This window comes from Anomaloglossus baeobatrachus, chromosome 2, assembly GCF_048569485.1.
Source record: "Anomaloglossus baeobatrachus isolate aAnoBae1 chromosome 2, aAnoBae1.hap1, whole genome shotgun sequence".
Classification (NCBI taxonomy): Eukaryota; Metazoa; Chordata; class Amphibia; order Anura; family Aromobatidae; genus Anomaloglossus; species Anomaloglossus baeobatrachus.
The window spans coordinates 521878841-521898566 of NC_134354.1; the positions used below are offsets into that span (position 1 = coordinate 521878841).

Consider the following 19726-nt stretch of genomic DNA (forward strand, 5'->3'; position numbering starts at 1 on the left):
CATTGGCAGCACTTGTGACCCAGTTTTACACTTCACAGGTAGATTTGCATTAAGCACATTCAAAAATACGCCATCCTTAACCGTCTCCAGGATGACCCCGGGGTAGGTAGCAAAGTCTTTGCTGAACCATGACTTGTTCATCTTGGCTCCTTTTAAAAAACACAGCAAGCAAGGGTTACTCCAAGCCGAGTCTCCCTTTTTTCCAAAAATTGGGCCCCACACACACCCACCCCTTCAGTGGCAGCACTTGTGCCCCAGTTGTACACTTCACAGCTAGATTTGCATCAAGCACATTCAAAATCCACAAGCATTTACTCTCCCCAGGATGACACAGGGGTAGTAAATTCCTTGTGGATCCATGACTTGTTCATTTTGATGAACGTCAGTCTGTCCACATTGTCACTGGACAGACGCGTGCGCTTATCTGTCAGCACACACCCAGCAGCACTGAAGACACGTTCAGAGACAACGCTGGCAGCTGGACACGACAAAATCTCCAAGGAGTAAGTGGAGAGCTCTGGCCATTTTTCAAGATTTGAAGCCCAAAATGAGCAAGGCTCCATTTGCAATGTAATGGCATCGATGTTCATTTGGAGATACTCCTGTATCATCCTCTCCAGCCGTTAACTATGTGTCAGACTTGTTGTCTCTGGTGGCCTTGCAAAGGATTGTCTAAAAAAATTATGAAAAGATTCAATAAAATTGCTGTTACCAGCACCAGATACGGTGCTACTGGTATGGGTAGACTGTTGAAGATGATGAGACTGTCTCATGTTTGTCAAGTTACAACTGGGAGATTCACTCCCTGCACCACGGTTGTTTGGTGGAAAAGCCAAGCTAATATCGAGTAACAGCTTCTGCTGATACTCCTGCATACGTGCGTCCCTTTCTATGGCTGGAATTATGTCACAAAATTTAGACTTGTACCGGGGATCTAATAGTGTGGCAAGCCAGTAGTCATCATCACTTCTAATTTTGACAATACGAGGGTCATGCTGGAGGTAGTGCAGCAAGAAGGCGCTCATGTGTCTTGCGCAGCCATGCGGACCAAGTCCACGCTGTGTTTGTGGCATAGAGGTGCTAACCGTTCTTTCTTCCTCTGACATCTCCCCCCAACCTCTTTCAACAGAAATTTGACCAAGGTCTCCCTCATCCGCTGAGTCTTCCATGTCCATGGACAGTTCGTCCTCAATTTCTTCATGTTCTCCTGCACCTTCCTCAACATTTCGCCTGCTACCATGTGCCCTTGTTGATCCCTGTCCCCCATGGTCCCATGCCTGCCGCATTGGTGATGATGAACGTCTGGACCTTGGTGATGTTGTTGTGTCTTGCGCATATGAATCCTCCTGTAGTTCCTCCTTTTCCTGTTGTCCCACCCCCTGACTCCGAATAGTGTTTAGCGTGTGCTCCAGCATGTAAATGACTGGAATTGTCATGCTTATAATGGCATTGTCAGCGCTAAACATATTCGTCGCCATGTCGAAACTGTGCAGAAGGGTGCATAGGTCCTTGATCTGAGACCACTCCATCAGGGTGATCTGCCCCACCTCTGCATCTCGTTGGCCCAGGCTATACGTCATGTCGTATTACACCAGGGCTCGACGGTGCTGCCACAGTCACTGTAACATGTGGAGAGTCGAATTCCAGCGTGTCGGCACATCGCATTTCAGGCGATAAACCGGCAGGCCGAAAGACTTCTGGAGCGATGCAAGTCGCTCAGCAGCGGTGGTTGAACGGCGGAAGTGAGCAGACAGTTTTCGTGCCCTGTTCAGAAGGCCATTTAGGCCGGGATAGTGTGTTAAAAATTGCTGGACAACAAGGTTCAACACGTGAGCCATACAAGGCACGTGTGTCACCTTGCCCAGGCGATGGGCCGCACCCAGGTTTGCAGCATTGTCGCACACGGCCTTACCAGGCTGCAGGTTGAGTGAAGACAACCATTTATTAAACTCAGTCTCCAGAGCTGCCCACAACTCAGCCGCTGTGTGACTCTTATTTCCAAGACATTTCAAGCTAAAGACCGCCTGATGCCGTTGCGCTCTGCTGCCAGCATAGTAATGAGGGGTTCGTGATTCCTTCTGCGCAGTTACAAAGCTGGTGGCCTGACCAGGCAGGCTTGGGGCGGAGGTGGAGGACCCAGACGATGTGGAGGAGGCAGAAGCAGTGGCGGAACTTGGACAGACAGAGGATTGACACACAAGTCGTGGGGACGGCAAGACTTGTGCAGCAGACCCTTCACCATCTATCACCATAGTTACCAAGTGCCCAGTCAGCGACATGTAACGTCCCTGTCCATGCTTACTGGTCCAAGTATCGGTGGTGAAATGCACCCGTTCACACACAGAGTTTCTCAAGGAAGCGGTGATGTTGTGTGCGACATGCTGGTGTAGCGCGGGCACACCTTTCTTAGAGAAGTAGTGGCGACTGGGCATCTTGTACTGGGGCACAGCGACAGATATAAGGTCTCTAAAATCCTGTGTGTCCACCAGGTGGAAAGGCAGGATTTTGGTAGCCAAGAGCTTACAGAGGGATAAAGTCAACCTCTTAGCTTTGTCATGGGTCGCAGGAAATGGCCTTTTATTTGTCCACATCTGAGGGACAGAGATCTGGCTGTTGTGTGTAGATGGTGGTGAGTAGGGTGTCCGTGAAAAAATGCAGGTTTGTGAGGAAAGTGCAGGCGTAGACATGATGTTGCCTTCATCCAACGTTGATACTATCGATGTCTGAGAGCTGTACACACGCACTTGTTTCCCCTTCCAAACCAACTGTCGACCTACCAAGCAAACTGCCTGTTGCGGTTACAGTGGTGGAAGTTGTGCGTGGAAAACCAGGTGTGACAGCTGTCCCCACAGTCCTAGAAGATGAAGAGCATGCGGATGCACTGGAAGGGGCAGGCGGTGGATGGTTTGCTCCGCTAGGCCGCATTGCAGCACGGTGAGCTTCCCACTGGGACATATTATATTTATTCATGTGACGATTCATGGAAGAAGTTGTCAAACTGCTGAGGTTTTTCCCTCTACTAACAGAATCACGACAAATTTTACAGATCACATAATTTTGGCGATCTTTTGCTATGTCAAAAAAGGACCAGGCTAGGCAAGGCTTAGAGGGCATGCGACCTGCTGATCCACCCCGACTAGTGCTCAGAGGCACAGTGGTGGCTGAGGACGCAGTTGTAGACAAGCTACCAGTACTCCGACTCTGTCCAGGAAGGCGCAAGGCAACTTCGTCGTCAGTTGCATCCTCCTCCACCTCTCTCTGTTGACCTCCTCGAGGGCCTGACTGTGGGTTGACAGTAGGTGGGATCTAGAACTTCCTCATCAATTGTTGTGTTTGCACTCCCCTCACCCTCAGACCGAGCCTCTTCTTGCCCTGACCGAATATTTAAGTTGTCATCCCAATCTGGTATCTGCGTCTCATCGTCATCAGTATGTTCCTCATTGTCCATAACAACAGGTGTTACAGTTTGTGAAAAAGGGTCAACATTATGCTCAGAAACTTGGTCCTCACGGCCTGCATCAGAGTCACAAAGGTTCTGGGCATCACTGCAGACCATTTCCTGGTCTGTACTCACTGTAGCTTGGGAGCAGACCTCTGATTCCCAGGCTATAGTGTGACTGAACAGCTCTGCAGACTCCATACTGTGCAGGGCGGATGGAGACTTCAGAGCTGGGAGAAAGCAAGTTTGATTGGGATGAGAACTCAGAGGACTGGTGTTTTTTGGATGCGATAGTTGAGGTGGCGGAGAGGGCACTTGTTGGACCACTTGAGGTCCATTCAAACATTTTCCTTTTTTGGCCATCATCTACCTTTGTTCCAGTTGTTCGTGTCCGTAAAAAAGGGAGCACATCGGATTGTCCACGGTAAGTAGTAGACATCTTACTTTTACTGGAACATGGTCTATCTTCAGCAGATGTTAATGGAGCTTTGACATCTTCCCCACGGACAAACCCTTTTTTTCCTTTTCCAACACGCCTCTTCCCCTTTCCACCAGCATCTGTCATTTTGCCACTCATTTTGATTGCGACAAGATTGTGCACTTAAAATGTGGTAGTAAAAATTGAGAGGTGGTGTAGATTGCAGCGGTGGTCTATCCTTATTAACAGCAGAATAAACAACAATAACTATCCCTGACAATGCAACTACGGCCCTTAAAATGGCAGCATAGTTTGCTAGTATAATGGCTTAGTAACAATGAGTTTGAGTGTGCAATGCAGTGGTGCTGCAAATAGCTTTGCACCAGTGGGACACTAATGGAAGTCCAACAGCCACTTTTAGGATGCCACTAAGCTTACTCAGTGTTTGCTACTATAATGGCTTAGTAACAATGAGCTTGAGTGTGCAAAGGGCAGGAGGGTACAGTGGCAGGGTTGTGGGTCAGTGTACAGGAAAGGAAGCCTCACTTTCTATCCCTCCTAATGGGGAAATGCAGCGAGGAAGTCCCTGACCTTAGCTACACAGACGCTCTTATCTGTAGCTGTTAAAACCTCTTTCCACGGACCTGACTGTCACCTATGGCTCTGAGCCTGATGTTATTAGCCCTTACAAGGGCTAATAGAAACTTCTATCTCTATTCTGTATAGCGCTGTGTGTAGAGCGTACACAGCAGTATCGGAGACAAGAGCTACGACAGCGGTGACTGACACCCAGACGCAGAAGAGATAATGGCATCCGGACGGGCAGATACCCGTTTTTATAATGCAGGGACATGTGACATGGACATCCTATCACACATGCCGTTGCTTCTCTGGCTAAAAGTCCACTTAGCTGCGTGTGTGTCTGGGATTGGCTGACATGCTGGCCCGCCCCACTACACGCGCGCGCTTAGGGAAGGAAGACAAGGAAAAAAAAAAATGGCAATTGCCATTATCCCAGCAGCAGTGATCTGAATGCGCTGTTCCCGCACACTATACGCTGAAATTTCATAATAGTGTGAGTCACAGAGTGACTAAAGGGGGCTTTACACGCTACGGCATCGCTAATGCGAACTCGTTGGGGTCACGGAATTGGTGACGCACATCCGGCCGCATTAGCGATGCCGTTGCGTGTGACACCGATGAGCGATTTTGCATCGTTGCAAAAACGTGCAAAATCGCTCATCGGTGACATGGGGGTCCATTCTCAAAAATCGCTACTGCAGCAGTAACGAGGTTGTTCCTCGTTCCTGCGGCAGCACACATCGCTCCGTGTGACGCCGCAGAAACGAGGAAGCTCTCCTTACCTGCCTCCCGCCCGCTATGCGGAAGGAAGGAGGTGGGCGGGTTGTTACGTCCCGCTCAGCTCCGCCCCATCGCTGCTATTGGGCGGCCGCTCAGTGTCGTCGCTGTGACGCCGCACGGACTGCCCCCTTAGAAAGTATGTGTGACGGGTCTGGGCGATGTTGTGCGGCACGGGCAGCGATTTGCCCGTGTCGCGCAACAGATGGGGGCGGGTACCCACACTAGCGATATCTGGACCGATATCGCAGTGTGTAAAGCCCGCTTTACACTATTACAGCAGAAAGCCAGCTAGTAAGTAGCTTGGATTTTTGCTGCTAGAACCGTTCTCGAACGTAGCTAGAACTATCGAGCTTTAGCAAAAAGCTCGAGTTCTAGTTCGATCTAGAACAGCCCCCAAAATCACTCGAACCGCGAACTGGAGAACCACGAACCGCGCTCAACTCTAATGATAACATTTACGGTGTCATTCAAAACTACCACTCGTCCTGCAAAAAAATAAGCCCTATACTACAATGTCAACAGAAAAATAAAAATAAGCTATGGCGCTTGGAAGAAAAGGAGGAAAAATCGAAAATGCAAAATTTGGCCACGGTGGGAAAGAGTTAACTACAGGTGCGGTAAATGTCTCTCTAATGCATTATATGGTGATGTCTAGATTGTAACCTAGCGATATTTGATTTTAGAGGAAATTTCCGATTTGACTGACCAAGTCAGTGAGGGCAATAAGAGTTTGCATGAAGTAGAGAAAGTGAAGAAACAAGTAGAACAAGAGAAGTCAGAGGTTCAGGTGGCCTTGGAGGAAGCTGAGGTGAGAACAAGTCCTACTATATACATAATAAATATTATATACAATGTGTCATTTGAGAAAATGATTGTCAGAATGACGTTTTGATTGTCCAGTATCAAGAAGGAATGATTTACTGTGAGGTCTACAGACCTTCTAACTAGGGATGGGCGAACCCGTATTTTAAAGTTCTGGACCCCTCCTGAACACATAGTGCTCGTACACAAGGTCCCAAACATGAGTTTTCCTGGTAAACCCGTGTTACAGTTCGGGTCAAGGGGCTGTAAAAAAGCACATTATTATAAAACATTATTATTATACCTACCAGTCCCACGACGCCTCCTGCAGACGCTGTCTCCCGGCCGCTTCTGCTTCCGGGTCCAATCATGAACTTCCGGTGGTATTCACTGCACTGCTCATCACTCTGCAGTCTTCGGCTTTTTTCAGTTGTGTTCGTGGTGACATCAGGGTAGTCACCACGACTACGACTATGTAGTCGACTACGACTAGTTGACTACGTTTGGGTGTCCATCTGCAGAAAACGTATATGTGCAAAAATGGTCCAAGACAGAGCACACGCTAACTGAGTCTGCTCCATTATAGTCAATGGCCCTGTCGGCGCATGCGTCCGAAACACGTTTTGAGGGGTGGGGGAGGGGCGATTCGTATCGATGCCCCGACGGGACCACTGAACGTAGGTAAAAACGCAATGTGAAGGGGGCCTTACTTATCAATTAAAACACTGATTTATCAAGACTGGAGAAACGGACTGGCAATGTTAAGAAATTGCTGGACTTGTCTTTGAAGGAGCTACATGCACATATAGTTTGGTTGGTGACATCCTGCTGGTAGATTCCCTTCAGTGATTTTCGCACATCTTTCATCTGCAGTGTTCCATTTTTGTAGCGTAAATTATGCCCCTTACTGGCTAACCTCTGCCTATTTTTCAAAAAGATGCAGGGACTGGCATACAAATGGCACAAATGTTTTGTGCATGAGATGTGCAATAAAAAACAACACATTTTTTCAATAGAATGTTGACACTTATATTTTTCAGTAGAAGTATTAAAAACGTTTTTTACATGTTTTTTTCTGATTCTTATAAGGGCGCTCTTGAACATGAAGAAAGCAAAACTCTCAGGTTCCAACTAGAATTATCTCAAATAAAAGCCGAATTTGAAAGAAAACTGTCAGAGAAAGATGAAGAGACGGAAAATATAAGGTATCATCTGCAAACACGGCCACTGTAATAAATAGCCATGCTCTTTCTAATCAGCAGTTCTCTGTTGTGAGACCGTCGGCCTCATGTATAGTATCTAGCAATCTCTTCATACATGGCCTCCCATCGGCCACTGATTTATAACTCAGAGCATTCATGTAAATAATCTCTTCACTGCACCACATTTTACTTCTAAAGAACTTATCATCTGGTGAAGGTCATCGTTTTGGGGTTGGATTCATTGATATCTAATCAGAGTAAACAACCTTAATAGTACAAATTTTGATGAAAAATGAACTTTGAAGATTGCATATGGTAAATAGTCAGTTTTAAAGGGAATCTGTCATACAGAGTACACCTCATCTCTGCTGACATTTAATTTTAGTAAATATATGCTCCATAATATTTTTGGACTATCTATTCTTAGAACTCTGAGTGGAATTCGCTTCATGTGCTTGTCTTAAGCTTAAATTGAATCTGTAATCAGGTTTTTGCCTCCATATCTCAGAGCAGCATAACATAGGGGCCAAGATCCTGATTCCAGTGAAGTGTCACTTACTGAGCTGCTTGCTGTAGTTTTGATAAAATCAATGCTTTATCATAGAGCTCTTTTCCACTTGCGATTTTCATGTGTGAGTGTGATTCGATAAAACATTGGATTGCACTCGCACTAGTGTTAATCAATGAGGCAGTGTCCTCTTACCTTTTATTTTTCGACACGAATCATGCTGTCAGTGCAATCGCAGCATGCTGCGTTTTGCAGCGAGTCTCGGCTCACACACCCCCATACAAGCCTATGGGAGCGTGTGAAACATCTCACTGTACTCGCATGTTATGCATCTGCAGTGCGATATACGCAGAGACAGACAGCGGAGGAGATGGGAGAAAGTGTTCCCTCCCTCTTCTCCGAGGCTGTGATACAATCGCAAGATCAGATCACAGTCGCATGACCCTTGGCTGACGCATGCAGCAGAGAGTCATTAGCATATCGCTTCCAATGCTCTCACATCGGAAGCAGTACGCAAGTGGAAAAGAGCCCATAAGGAGATCACTATAGGAATAGTAAACCTGCTGCCATGTAATTCTCCTTATTCATGAGCTCTGTATAATTTCGCCCATTTGCAGTTTTCTGCCTATGCAAAGTGTACACAGAAAGCTGCCAATCAGTGGCGTGGGCGGGGTTATACAAAGCTCAGTATTCCGAGAACTGCAAGATCTGTAGCAGATAAATCAGTGATTTTATCAACACTGCAGCAAGCAGCCCAATAATTGACACCACTGGAATCAGGGTCTCTGTTCCTACATCATGCTGCTCTCAGATGTGGTAGCAAAAACCTGTTAAATTTAGAGAAGCATACTTTTGAAAAAATTTGCCATATATATTAGCATTAGAAATAATTTGCTGCTTTTGCAGGCATTAGTAATGGTAAATCTGACTGTCCTTTCGATGCCTGCCCCCTGCAACTAATCTCATTTTACAGACACGCACACACTTGAAAAGTGGTGAGATCTGTAAAAAAAATAGCAAATTATTGCGCAAATATGCTATGCGCCATCAGTAGCAAAGTTTTTGATGATGTCCCCCCTCTGTGCCATTCCTGTTATTCCTCTTGAATATTTATGTATAAATTAACAAGTGGGTGTTACCATTCCCCTTGTCAAAAGAGCGTGTCCGTCATAGTCTGATGGCAGCACTGATTGGACATTGCCCCCAAGTGGTAACACCCAGGTGTCAATGTATTCAGGTATATCTAGAAGGAATAAAATAGGGGCCACACAAGATAAAGTTCTAAGAAAACATGTTCCAAAATACATATTTAATGGGAATTATAAGTAATCATTAAACAATATATTGTATTTAATAGATACATTTTTAATTTGATCCTGCGCAATGAAAAAGTGTAGTGTGCTACGCTATTCCAAACCTATTTTTTATCTATACTACCATATACCGGCCAGACAGAAGCTGAAAGACACTTTTTTTCTGCTAAATGTGGGGCAAAAATGTGGTGTGAACATCGCTCTATTCTAGCAATGTAAAAGTCTGTAGAAACCAAAGCTTTTACTCTACTTACATCCACTTCTAATGTATTTCACAATAACCAGGAGAAACCAATTGCGTATCATTGAGTCATTGCAATCTAACTTGGATTCAGAAGCCAAAAGTAGAAATGAGGCAGTCCGAATTAAGAAAAAAATGGAAGGAGACCTGAATGAAATGGAAATTCAGTTAAGTCATGCAACTCGGCAAGCTACAGAGGCAACAAAAGCCATGCGGAACCTACAGGCGCAGATGAAGGTATTGTGGCATGTGAATAGCGGAGAGCAATGAAATATGTGATATAGTATATACAGGGGTGGGCCTATCAATGGGGAAACCTGAACTGAAAATACTTTATGTGAATGTCCACTAAGGCTACATCAGTGTAAAATGGACATTTTCTCCCCCGTTACTCATATTGTCAGTTTTGTATTCTTCTTTCCTCAAGCCTTTTTTTTTCACTGAAGCAGGTAATCTGTTTCATTCACAATCCACGGACAATTTTTTTCTAATTTTCATCGCTGTGTCCGTTTTTTTGCGTTAGTGTGACATCCATGTACAATCCATTGTCATTCATCTATATTAAAACATGTACATGCTCCAATACAGTTTTCTAGGTTTTTGATAGAAATCTGTAAATTGGATGCCACTCTGCTGGTTCGTGTGAGATAGAATTTTTTTTCTCACACCCATAGACATGAATGTGTGAGTCTTATCCCAGACTTGGTTGAAAGTACTGCATGCTGCGATTTTTCTCTCATGGACACTTGGACCAAGAAAAAAAAATCTTTCATCTTAACAGCACTATTCAATTACATTGGTCGGTGTGCTGTCAGATTAAAAATCGAATAGCACACGTCCTATATGGACACTCATCTGCATGAGCCTTTTCATAGATCCTCATAGAGTTTAATTGATGTGTCTGATTCCAAAATGGATGAGAATAGGACCTGCTGTGAGTCATATGGATTAGGGATACGAATCTGTTTTTAAACTGATTAATGTATGGATAAATGAAACACTATAGGTCAGTGTGCTGTCTGAGAAAAATAACAGACAGCACAAGGGCATGTCACACAGATGTGAGAATGTTTGGATGTTCTCCCTGTGACTTATGTGTGTTTCCTCCGGGTACTCCGTCTCTGGTTTCCTCCCATACTCCAAACACATACTGGTAGATAATGATTCCCAATGGGGACAATGATGATAATATCTGTAAACTGCTGCTAAATATGATAGCGCTATATAAGCAATGTACTCTAAATAAGTAAATGTTGGCCAAAAGCCATGACATCCCGTCGTCATAAGATTTAGAGGTTGTGACTAAAAGAGCACTGTACTATACCTGCTGGTGTACACATTAGAAGTATACACCACTAGCTGCTGTACAAATAATTTACCCAGCCCTCTTAGCTTCAGAGCATTTATGGGTCTTAGAATATGGTGACATGAACCAATTTTTTTACTTTTTTTAAAGTAGTAAAACACTGAAAAAAAATAAAAAACTTGGTATAAAGGTGTTATTTATTTATTTGATGTAATCACAATGTTACTGACCAGCATAATATAGTTAACATATCATTTTTTACTGTACAGTAAACGACATAAAAACGAAACCTGAACAACAAATGTAGATTTTTTTTCCCATTCCACCTAAAAGTTGTAAATAGCTTGTGGGATGGGCTGAAATGTGTCTTATACTTTTTTCATAACAGTTTTTAGCCTGATTCACAAACCATTCACAGCATAAAAGACTATATTATATGTGCTATACCTATAATGTATGACTACTGGCAACTGCCTGATCTAGGAGTACCACAAGCAGCACTGCGCCATCCACTGATAGCTAGTTAAAGGGGTTCTCCACTACTAGGTCAACTCCTTCTCATTTCCCATGTTTGCCCCCATTAAAATAAAAAAGATTATACTCCCCTCCCGTGCCAATGTAGTTCCAGCAGTGTCTGCACCAACCTCCCATGAGCCTCGGGAAAACGAGTGCCATCACTGCTAGAACCAACCAACACAGGAGGTCTGCATAAGCTTATTTATTTTAATGAGAGCAAACATGGCGAATGAAAAGTGGTTGTCCTAGTAGTGGACAACCCCTTTAACAAAATTAAAAAATGGCAGAAAAGCAACAGATATATTCTTTCCATTGTGTTTTAGTGTTTGCAAAATCAATAAGGAGCTAAAATCTGTGTACAGTGCATACATTCATTTATTATACTAATAACATTTTTGCCTGTTGGCTGACTTTTTGATTCTTGTCTTAGTCTATATATAAATGTCTTAGTTATCACTTATGTGATGTCTTTAGGATTATCAAGTCCACCTAGATGATTCAATACATCTTACAGAGGACCTTAAGGAACAGGCCGCAGTCAGCGAGAGAAGGAGCATTCTGCTGCAGGCTGAGCTTGATGAACTGAGGGGCGCTCTGGACCAAACTGAACGAGCCAGGAAACTGGCAGAGCAGGAACTTCTAGAAGCTACCGAAAGGGTCAACTTGCTCCATTCACAGGTCTCCATTTAATGTTCTTTATCAATATACTGTATATAACGCCATGTTGTACTGAGAATTCTTATTACACTGGATTCCACATAATTCTCTAGATATAACTGTAATGAATAGTTTTTACTTTATCCAAATAATTTTGAAACATTTTTAACCACATTATATATGTATGTGGAACCTAGCAAGCACTGTTACCCATTACTGTTTAGCAGGTACATCACACCCGCTGTTGACTAAAATAGAAAGTTAAGTGTTGGCTATCTGCAACGGCCCTACAATTAATGAATGGGGGGATGGAGAGTATGCATAGTGCCACTCAAATTGGAAGTAGATGTCCCCTGTTCTGGTGATCGATGTGGATAAGTTTTGACTTCTTACCAGAATCACCAACTAAGGCAGAGGTCTTAAATGTGTGAGGAAATAAAAAACAACATGTATTAATAAACTCTAAATCTTTGCATTACACAATGGCCTAACATGATTGTGTTCTATATTGTAATATCTATTCTTTAACAGAATACAAGCCTTATCAATCAGAAGAAGAAGCTGGAGACAGATTTGACCCATATGCAGAATGAAGTAGAGGAGTCCATTCAGGAATGCAGAAATGCTGAAGATAAAGCTAAGAAAGCTATCACTGATGTGAGTATACCCCGGCCAAAAGATTCATTATATGTTCACCAATAAATGGTGGAAATGCTTCTCAACTTTTCCTGTGAATTGCAGGGGCAAAATATTAAAAAGTTGCCAATGTAATTATCTTGTGTTTTGGAATTACAAAACATTGTCTATCATGCATTCTTGTGTTACTGATTAGTTACTGACTATAGTCTGTAATGGATTTTATGTATATTTAGGCTGCCATGATGGCAGAAGAGCTAAAGAAAGAACAAGACACCAGTTCTCACTTGGAGAGGATGAAGAAAAACATGGAGCAGACTATTAAGGATTTACAGAAGAGACTGGATGAAGCAGAACAGATTGCTCTCAAAGGGGGCAAGAAACAGATTCAAAAGCTTGAGTCACGGGTATGGATAGATAAGACAGATAGATATATACGGTATGTATGCTTTTAAGAATTATATTTTAGGAAAGTTCTTTACCTTGAAATACCTTCCATTGTAGATACGTGAATTAGAAAATGAATTGGAAACAGAACAGCGTCACAATTCCGAGTCACTGAAAGGAGTCCGCAAGTTTGAGCGCCGCATCAAGGAGCTAACATATCAGGTATGTACAAAGGGGAAGAAATTAAAGATAGGCAAATTTTAGCTTTACTTCAAAAAATGTTTTTAGTCTATGAAAATCTGCAAAGCCTATAGTACTCTGACTTGAATTGGGCTTTTTATACTTCTAAGAATGCCTTAGTTTATAGATTGCTGTGAATAAGGCGCCCATACACTTTAGATTACAGTTTATGAAAATAACAATTGTAAATAAAAATGATCGTTCGTCACATAGACACGATTGTGTTAGCCGACTGATCACAGACCATCATCGTTTGGAATCAAGTCAACTGAAACATATTTTATTCAAAGATGAATCATTTATCTTTGAACAATAATTTGTTATAAAAACATTCCCGTTAAGATCATTTTTGCATTGTCACTCAACATATATGGCCTGGCTGAACAGGTACAGCATATTGGGAAAATAGACTAAAATATGTATGGCTGTTACCATCATTAAACAATTGTTCAACAGCAACATACATTAATCTAATGTTTATGGGGCATTAATACTAGGGGCTGTCCTCAATTCAAAAATAAACTGAGGCCAAAAGGAGGTGGAGTCAGCACTGATTTTTTTTACCAAAATATAACATATTACCCTATTGTTTTACCTTTTCTACCCATGAAGGCAGAGGAAGATAAGAAAAATCTAATTCGTATGCAGGACTTGACTGACAAGTTACAACTGAAAGTCAAGAGCTACAAGCATCAAGCTGAAGAGGCTGTAAGTAAACCTTGTATAGTTAAAATAAAACCAGTAAAACACAATCCCATATTGTGCTATATTAAACTGGAATCAGAAAGTGTGATAACCGCTGAGTGTGTCACGGGTGTGTCACAGTTGACAGACAACCCTATTGTGTCCGGCTACACAAACTGCTCCTTGATATTGTATCTTCCATGTTAGGGTTAACTCTTTCCCTTTTGGACCCTGCTGATATCTTGGCAGTTCATCTGCAAATCCTTTTTTCCACTCACTGTGTTTATATACACTACAGTTCAAAAGTTTGGGGTCACTTACATATTTCCATATTTTTGAAAGAAAAGCACATTTTTTTTCAATGAAGCTAACATTAAATTAAACATAAATACACTCTATACATTGTTAATGTGGTAAATGACTATTCTAGCTGCAAATGTCTGGTTTTTAAATCAATATCGACATAGGTGTATAGAGGCCCATTTCCAACAACCACCACTCCAGTGTTCAAATGGTACATTGTGTTTGCTGTGTTAGAAGGCTAATGGATGTTTAGAAATCCCTTGAAGACCCTTGTGCAAGTATATTAGCACAGCTGAAAACAGTTTTGCTGATTAGAGAAGCTATAAAACTGACATTCCTTTGAGCTAGTTGAGAATCTGGAGCATTATTTTTGTTGGCTACCTGAAGACTTTTTGCAGTGTGTCTGGCCAAAAGAAATGAAGCAATTAGGACAGTGTACAAAAGTCTGCAGTAAAGAAGATGTAGAAGACTCCTTTTACATGTATCTTCTTGGTAAAATTAAGATTGCACTGCAGAGTGTAAAATGACAAAGCTAACCATCGTGCACCTCCCTTGAATGCTGTGTGTAAAAATCTACTGTATGTGCATTCTGTAGAAACAACTCAATTCAAGAGTAGGGAAATCTGCCACATATAAACATAGCTTTATGCATAGATTTCCTCTACAAAGCTCTTTATGTCATACTATGCCTATCACTATTTTGTAAATTACATATCTGTTAGAATAATACTCTATTATTCAAAGGAGCAACAAGCCAATCAGTATCTCACCAAATACAAGAAGCTGCAGCATGAGCTGGATGACGCCCAAGAGCGTGCGGATATAGCCGAATCTCAAGTAAATAAACTGAGAAGCAAATCAAGAGATGGTGGGAAGGTGAGAAGTTGTCCTCCGATCATTGTGGCTTATTGGTGTAAATATACTCTTGTTAACATCTACTGGCTAACACGCAGGTTGTTGAACATCATTGTTATTTTTGTTAATGTAATATTTTACTCTCCTAAACCTTGTGCATGTATTTTATTTCTCCTTAACTAACTATTGATCCACTGTCCATTCCTAAAATGAGTGAACACAAAACTGTATGTATATTATAGCAATAAATGGAAACTTGTATATTCCGTTTTATATACACATTATGTATTTTACCTGTAGGTGCGTGAAGAGGAATAAACAGAAGACTTGGGAGGCTGCACTTTCTGAAATTAGAAGCATTTTATCCTGAATCTGGAATGCAACCTTAGCATGCGACTACGTGAAATAAATGATCACATAGAATGTATCTTTCTATTGTCATCCTTTCTTATTTCTTAACTCCCAGCAATCCTTGTGATTTGTTCCTTACGTCCCAATAATAATAATAATCAAAACGATCAGATCTTTGGTTTGTCCTCACGATGCCTTTCTTGCAAAGATGGTACAACTGATGACTTCCAATTCCTAGTTATCCCCATCCTGGCCAGGAAAAGGAATATTCTTAGTAGACCTCTCCTAAACAATGTAAGAAAATGACATATTCATGTTCAGATCAACTCCCATTTGGTTTCAAATGTTGATTGAAAAGAGGAGACGATGGTGCAGGGCCGAAACCATAGTTTGGAACAGGCTTAGCATGATATAATTCCACAAAAACAGACAGTATAGCACTCATCCTCCAAAAAAGGTTTTTCTATTCCAAATTCTTCATTGAATTTATAAAATGTACATTATAAACAATGGCATCACATCAACAATAGCTATAAAACATAACAGATAGCCTGGATAGATTGATATCTGATGTAACTCTTGCAACAGTGGAAACAGAAAATTAAGTAGGCAGAGTATTAGTTTGTATGATGTGACAAAGCCAAAACAGGGTAGGCTGTGTTCTCAAAGGGTATCCGCATACATGGGGGTAGAGTCATACATTGTGAGATATTTTGAGAGAAATGAAAGAAAAAAAATGGGCTTCATCTCAGCAAGCATAATACAATAAAAAATTATATATATTTATCCCTCACATTTTTGTAAATTTATTATATCTTTTCATGGAACGGTGCTAAAGATTTGACACACAGCCAATACTGTCTAAACCACTGGCAACAAAAGTGAATAAACCCATAACTAAAAATTGCCAAATTGTGCTCAGTGTCAATATTTTGTGTGACCACCATTATTTTTAAGCACTGCCTTAAATCTCTTGGGCATGGAGTTCACTAGAGCTTCACAGGAGCCACTGGAATCCTCTTCCACTCCTCCATGAAAACATCACGGAGCTGGTGGATGTTAGAGACCTTGCACTCCTCCACCTTGTTTGACGATCCCCCACCGATGCTCAATAGGATTTAGGTCTGGAGACATGCTTGGCCAGTCCAGCACCTTTACCCCGAGTTTCTTTTTCTTTTTTTTTTTTTAGCAAGACAGTGGACATTTTGGAGGTGTGTTTGGGGTCGTTATCATGTTGGAATACTGCCCTGTGGCCCAGTTTCTGAATTCATGCTCTGCTTCAGTATGTCACAGTACATGTTAAAAAATTCTTTACAAGAACTGAAGTCCTCAGTAGTTGATACCTTTTAATGGCTAACTGAACAGATGGTAATAATAGCAAGCTTTCGAGACTACGTAGGTCTCTTCATCAGGCTCAGTATAATACAAAATCTGAAAAGTCACATATTTATACACAACAGGACATAGAATGGAGTAGAGTTTTTTTTTATCTCTACCAGTAAACACGGTACAAAGCTATATTTTATCTGTATCAAAATGGAGGATACAAGAATGTACCGCATCTTTATGGAACTAAAGACACTTTTTTTCTCTCTATTGGCTAACACGGTACAAAGATATATTTTAACAGTACATGTTGACATTCATGGCTCCCTCAATGATCTGTAGCTTCCCACAGCCGGGATCACTCATGTAGCTCAAAACCATGATACTCCCACCACCAAGCTTGACTGTAGGCAAGATACATTTGTCTATGTACTCCTCACCTGGTTGGTGCCGCACACACTTGACACCATCTGAACCAAATAGGTATATCTTGATCTCATCAAACCATATATCTTCAGTGTTGTCCCATGAAAACATAACAACATATTTACAAAAATGTGAGGGGTGTACTCTCTTTTGTGATATATATATATATATATATATATATATACAGTCATATGAAAAAGTTTGGGCACCCCTATTAATGTTAATCTTTTTTCTTTATAACAATTTGGGTTTTTGCAACAGCTATTTCAGTTTCATCTATCTAATAACTGATGGACTCAGTAATATTTCTGGATTGAAATGAGGTTTATTGTACTAACAGAAAATGTGCACTCTGCATTTAAACAAAATTTGACCGGTGCAAAAGTATGGGCACCTTTATAGATTTCTTGATTTGAACACTCCTAACTACTTTTTACTGACTTACTAAAGCACTAAATTGGTTTTGTAATCTCATTGAGCTTTGAACTTCATAGGCAGGTGTATCCAATCATGAGAAAAGGTATTTAAGGTAGCCACTTGCAAGTTGTTCTCCTATTTGAATCTCCTATGAAGAGTGGCATCATGGGCTCGTCAAAACAACTCTCAAATGATCTGAAAACAAAGATTATTCAACATAGTTGTTCAGGGGAAGGATACAAAAAGTTGTCTCAGAGATTTAAACTGTCAGTTTCCACTGTGAGGAACATAGTAAGGAAATGGAAGAACACAGGTACAGTTCTTGTTAAGCCCAGAAGTGGCAGGCCAAGAAAAATATCAGAAAGGCAGAGAAGAAGAATGGTGAGAACAGTCAAGGACACTTCACAGACCACCTCCAAAGACCTGCAGCATCATCTTGCTGCAGATGGTGTCAATGTGCATCGGTCAACAATACAGCGCACGTTGCACAAGGAGAAACTGTATGGGAGAGTGATGCAAAGGAAGCCGTTTCTGCAAGCACGCCACAAACAGAGTCGCCTGAGGTATGCAAAAGCACATTTGGACAAGCCAGTTACATTTTGGAAGAAGGTCCTGTGGACTGATGAAACAAAGATTGAGTTGTTTGGTCATACAAAAAGGCATTATGCATGGAGGCAAAAAAACACGGCATTCCAAGAAAAGCACTTGCTACCCACAGTAAAATTTGGTGGAGGTTCCATCATGCTTTGGGGCTGTGTGGCCAATGCCGGCACCGGGAATCTTGTTAAAGTTGAGGGTCGCATGGATTCAAGTCAGTATCAGCAGATTCTTGACAATAATGTGCAAGAATCAGTGACGAAGTTGAGGTTACGCAGGGGATGGATATTTCAGCAAGACAATGATCCAAAACACCGCTCCAAATCTACTCAGGCATTCATGCAGAGGAGCAATTACAATGTTCTGGAATGGCTATCCCAGTCCCCAGACCTGAATATCATTGAACATCATGTGGGATGATTTGAAGCGGCTGTCCATGCTCGGCGACCATCAAACTCAACTGAACTGGAATTGTTTTGTAAACAGGAATGGTCAAATATACCTTCATCCAGGATCCAGGAACTCATTAAAAGCTACAGGAAGCGACTAGAGGCTGTTATTTTTGCAAAAGGAGGATCTACAAAATATTAATGTCACTTTTATGTTGAGGTGCCCATACTTTTGCACCGGTCAAATTTTGTTTAAATGCGGATTGCACATTTTCTGTTAGTACAACAAACCTCATTTCAATCCAGAAATATTACTCAGTCCATCAGTTATTAGATAAATGAAACTGAAATAGCTGTTGCAAAAACCCAAATTGTTATAAAGAAAAAAGGTTAACATTAATAAGGGTGCCCAAACTTTTTCATATGACAGTAATAATATATATATATATATATATATATATACATATATACATATATACATACATACATACATACACATATATATATATATATATATATATATAATATATATATACACACACACACACACACACACACATATACATACATACATACACACATATATATATATATATATATATATATATATATATATATATATATATATACATACACACACAGTCATGGTCAAAAGTCTTAAGGGTGCTTTACACGCTGTGACATCGTTACCGATATATCGTCGGGGTCACGTCGTTAGTGACGCACATCCGGCGCCGGTAGCGACATCACAGCGTGTGACACAAATAAGTGACGATCAATGCAAAATCATTGCTCGTTGACACGTCGTTCATTTGCTTAATATCGGTGCTACTGCAGGTACGATGTTGTTTGTCATTCCTGCGGCATCACACATCGCTATGTGTGACACCGCTGGAACGACAAACATCCCTTACCTGCGTCCACCGGCAATGCGGAAGGAAGGAGGTGGGCGGGATGTTACGTCCCGCTCATCTCCGCCCCTCCGCTTCTATTGGCCGGCTGCTTAGTGACGCTGCAGTGATGTCGCTATGACGCCGAAGGCACCTCCCCCTTGAGGGAGGGATTGTTCAGCGGTTACAGCGACTCCCCTGACAAGGTAAGTGCGTGTGATGCTGCCGTAGCGATAATGTTCACTACGGCAGCGATCACAAAATATCGCACATACAACGGTGGAGGGTGCTATCGCGCTCAATATTGCTAGCTAGCGCTAGCGATGTCGCAGCGTATAAAGCACCCTATAGCGGAGCTCAGCAGACAAGCGCTAGTGAAGGACCTTTGGTGTAATCAAATACAATGTGGGGGCATGACTAAGTTCAAAAAGACTCACGCCTGAATTTGAGTGACAGAGGCTG

At 41.9% G+C, this 19726-nt stretch overlaps 2 protein-coding genes across 3 annotated transcripts in view; one reads left to right on the top strand and one right to left on the bottom strand.

Moving 5' to 3' along the window:
- MYH15 (myosin heavy chain 15) overlaps nucleotides 1–15281 on the top strand; it is a 102524-nt gene extending 87243 nt beyond the window's left edge. Inside the window, exons 33-42 of the mRNA XM_075336574.1 lie at nucleotides 5903–6027; nucleotides 7110–7225; nucleotides 9329–9521; nucleotides 11581–11784; nucleotides 12295–12420; nucleotides 12636–12806; nucleotides 12904–13008; nucleotides 13639–13734; nucleotides 14758–14889; nucleotides 15169–15281. Coding sequence (XP_075192689.1) covers nucleotides 5903–6027; nucleotides 7110–7225; nucleotides 9329–9521; nucleotides 11581–11784; nucleotides 12295–12420; nucleotides 12636–12806; nucleotides 12904–13008; nucleotides 13639–13734; nucleotides 14758–14889; nucleotides 15169–15186 — 1286 coding nt within the window. The 3' untranslated portion in view covers nucleotides 15187–15281. The remainder of the gene's footprint in view (nucleotides 1–5902; nucleotides 6028–7109; nucleotides 7226–9328; nucleotides 9522–11580; nucleotides 11785–12294; nucleotides 12421–12635; nucleotides 12807–12903; nucleotides 13009–13638; nucleotides 13735–14757; nucleotides 14890–15168) is intronic.
- HHLA2 (HHLA2 member of B7 family) overlaps nucleotides 1–19726 on the bottom strand; it is a 176295-nt gene that overhangs the window by 6821 nt on the left and 149748 nt on the right. Inside the window, exon 6 of one of the 2 annotated variants that reach the window (XM_075336577.1) lies at nucleotides 11216–15504. The exons of the other annotated variant lie outside the window; for it this stretch is intronic. Within the exon in view, the coding sequence (XP_075192692.1) occupies nucleotides 15491–15504 (14 nt within the window). The 3' untranslated portion in view covers nucleotides 11216–15490. Of the gene's footprint in view, nucleotides 1–11215; nucleotides 15505–19726 lie in introns of those variants that run through there. 2 annotated transcript variants of the gene reach the window in all.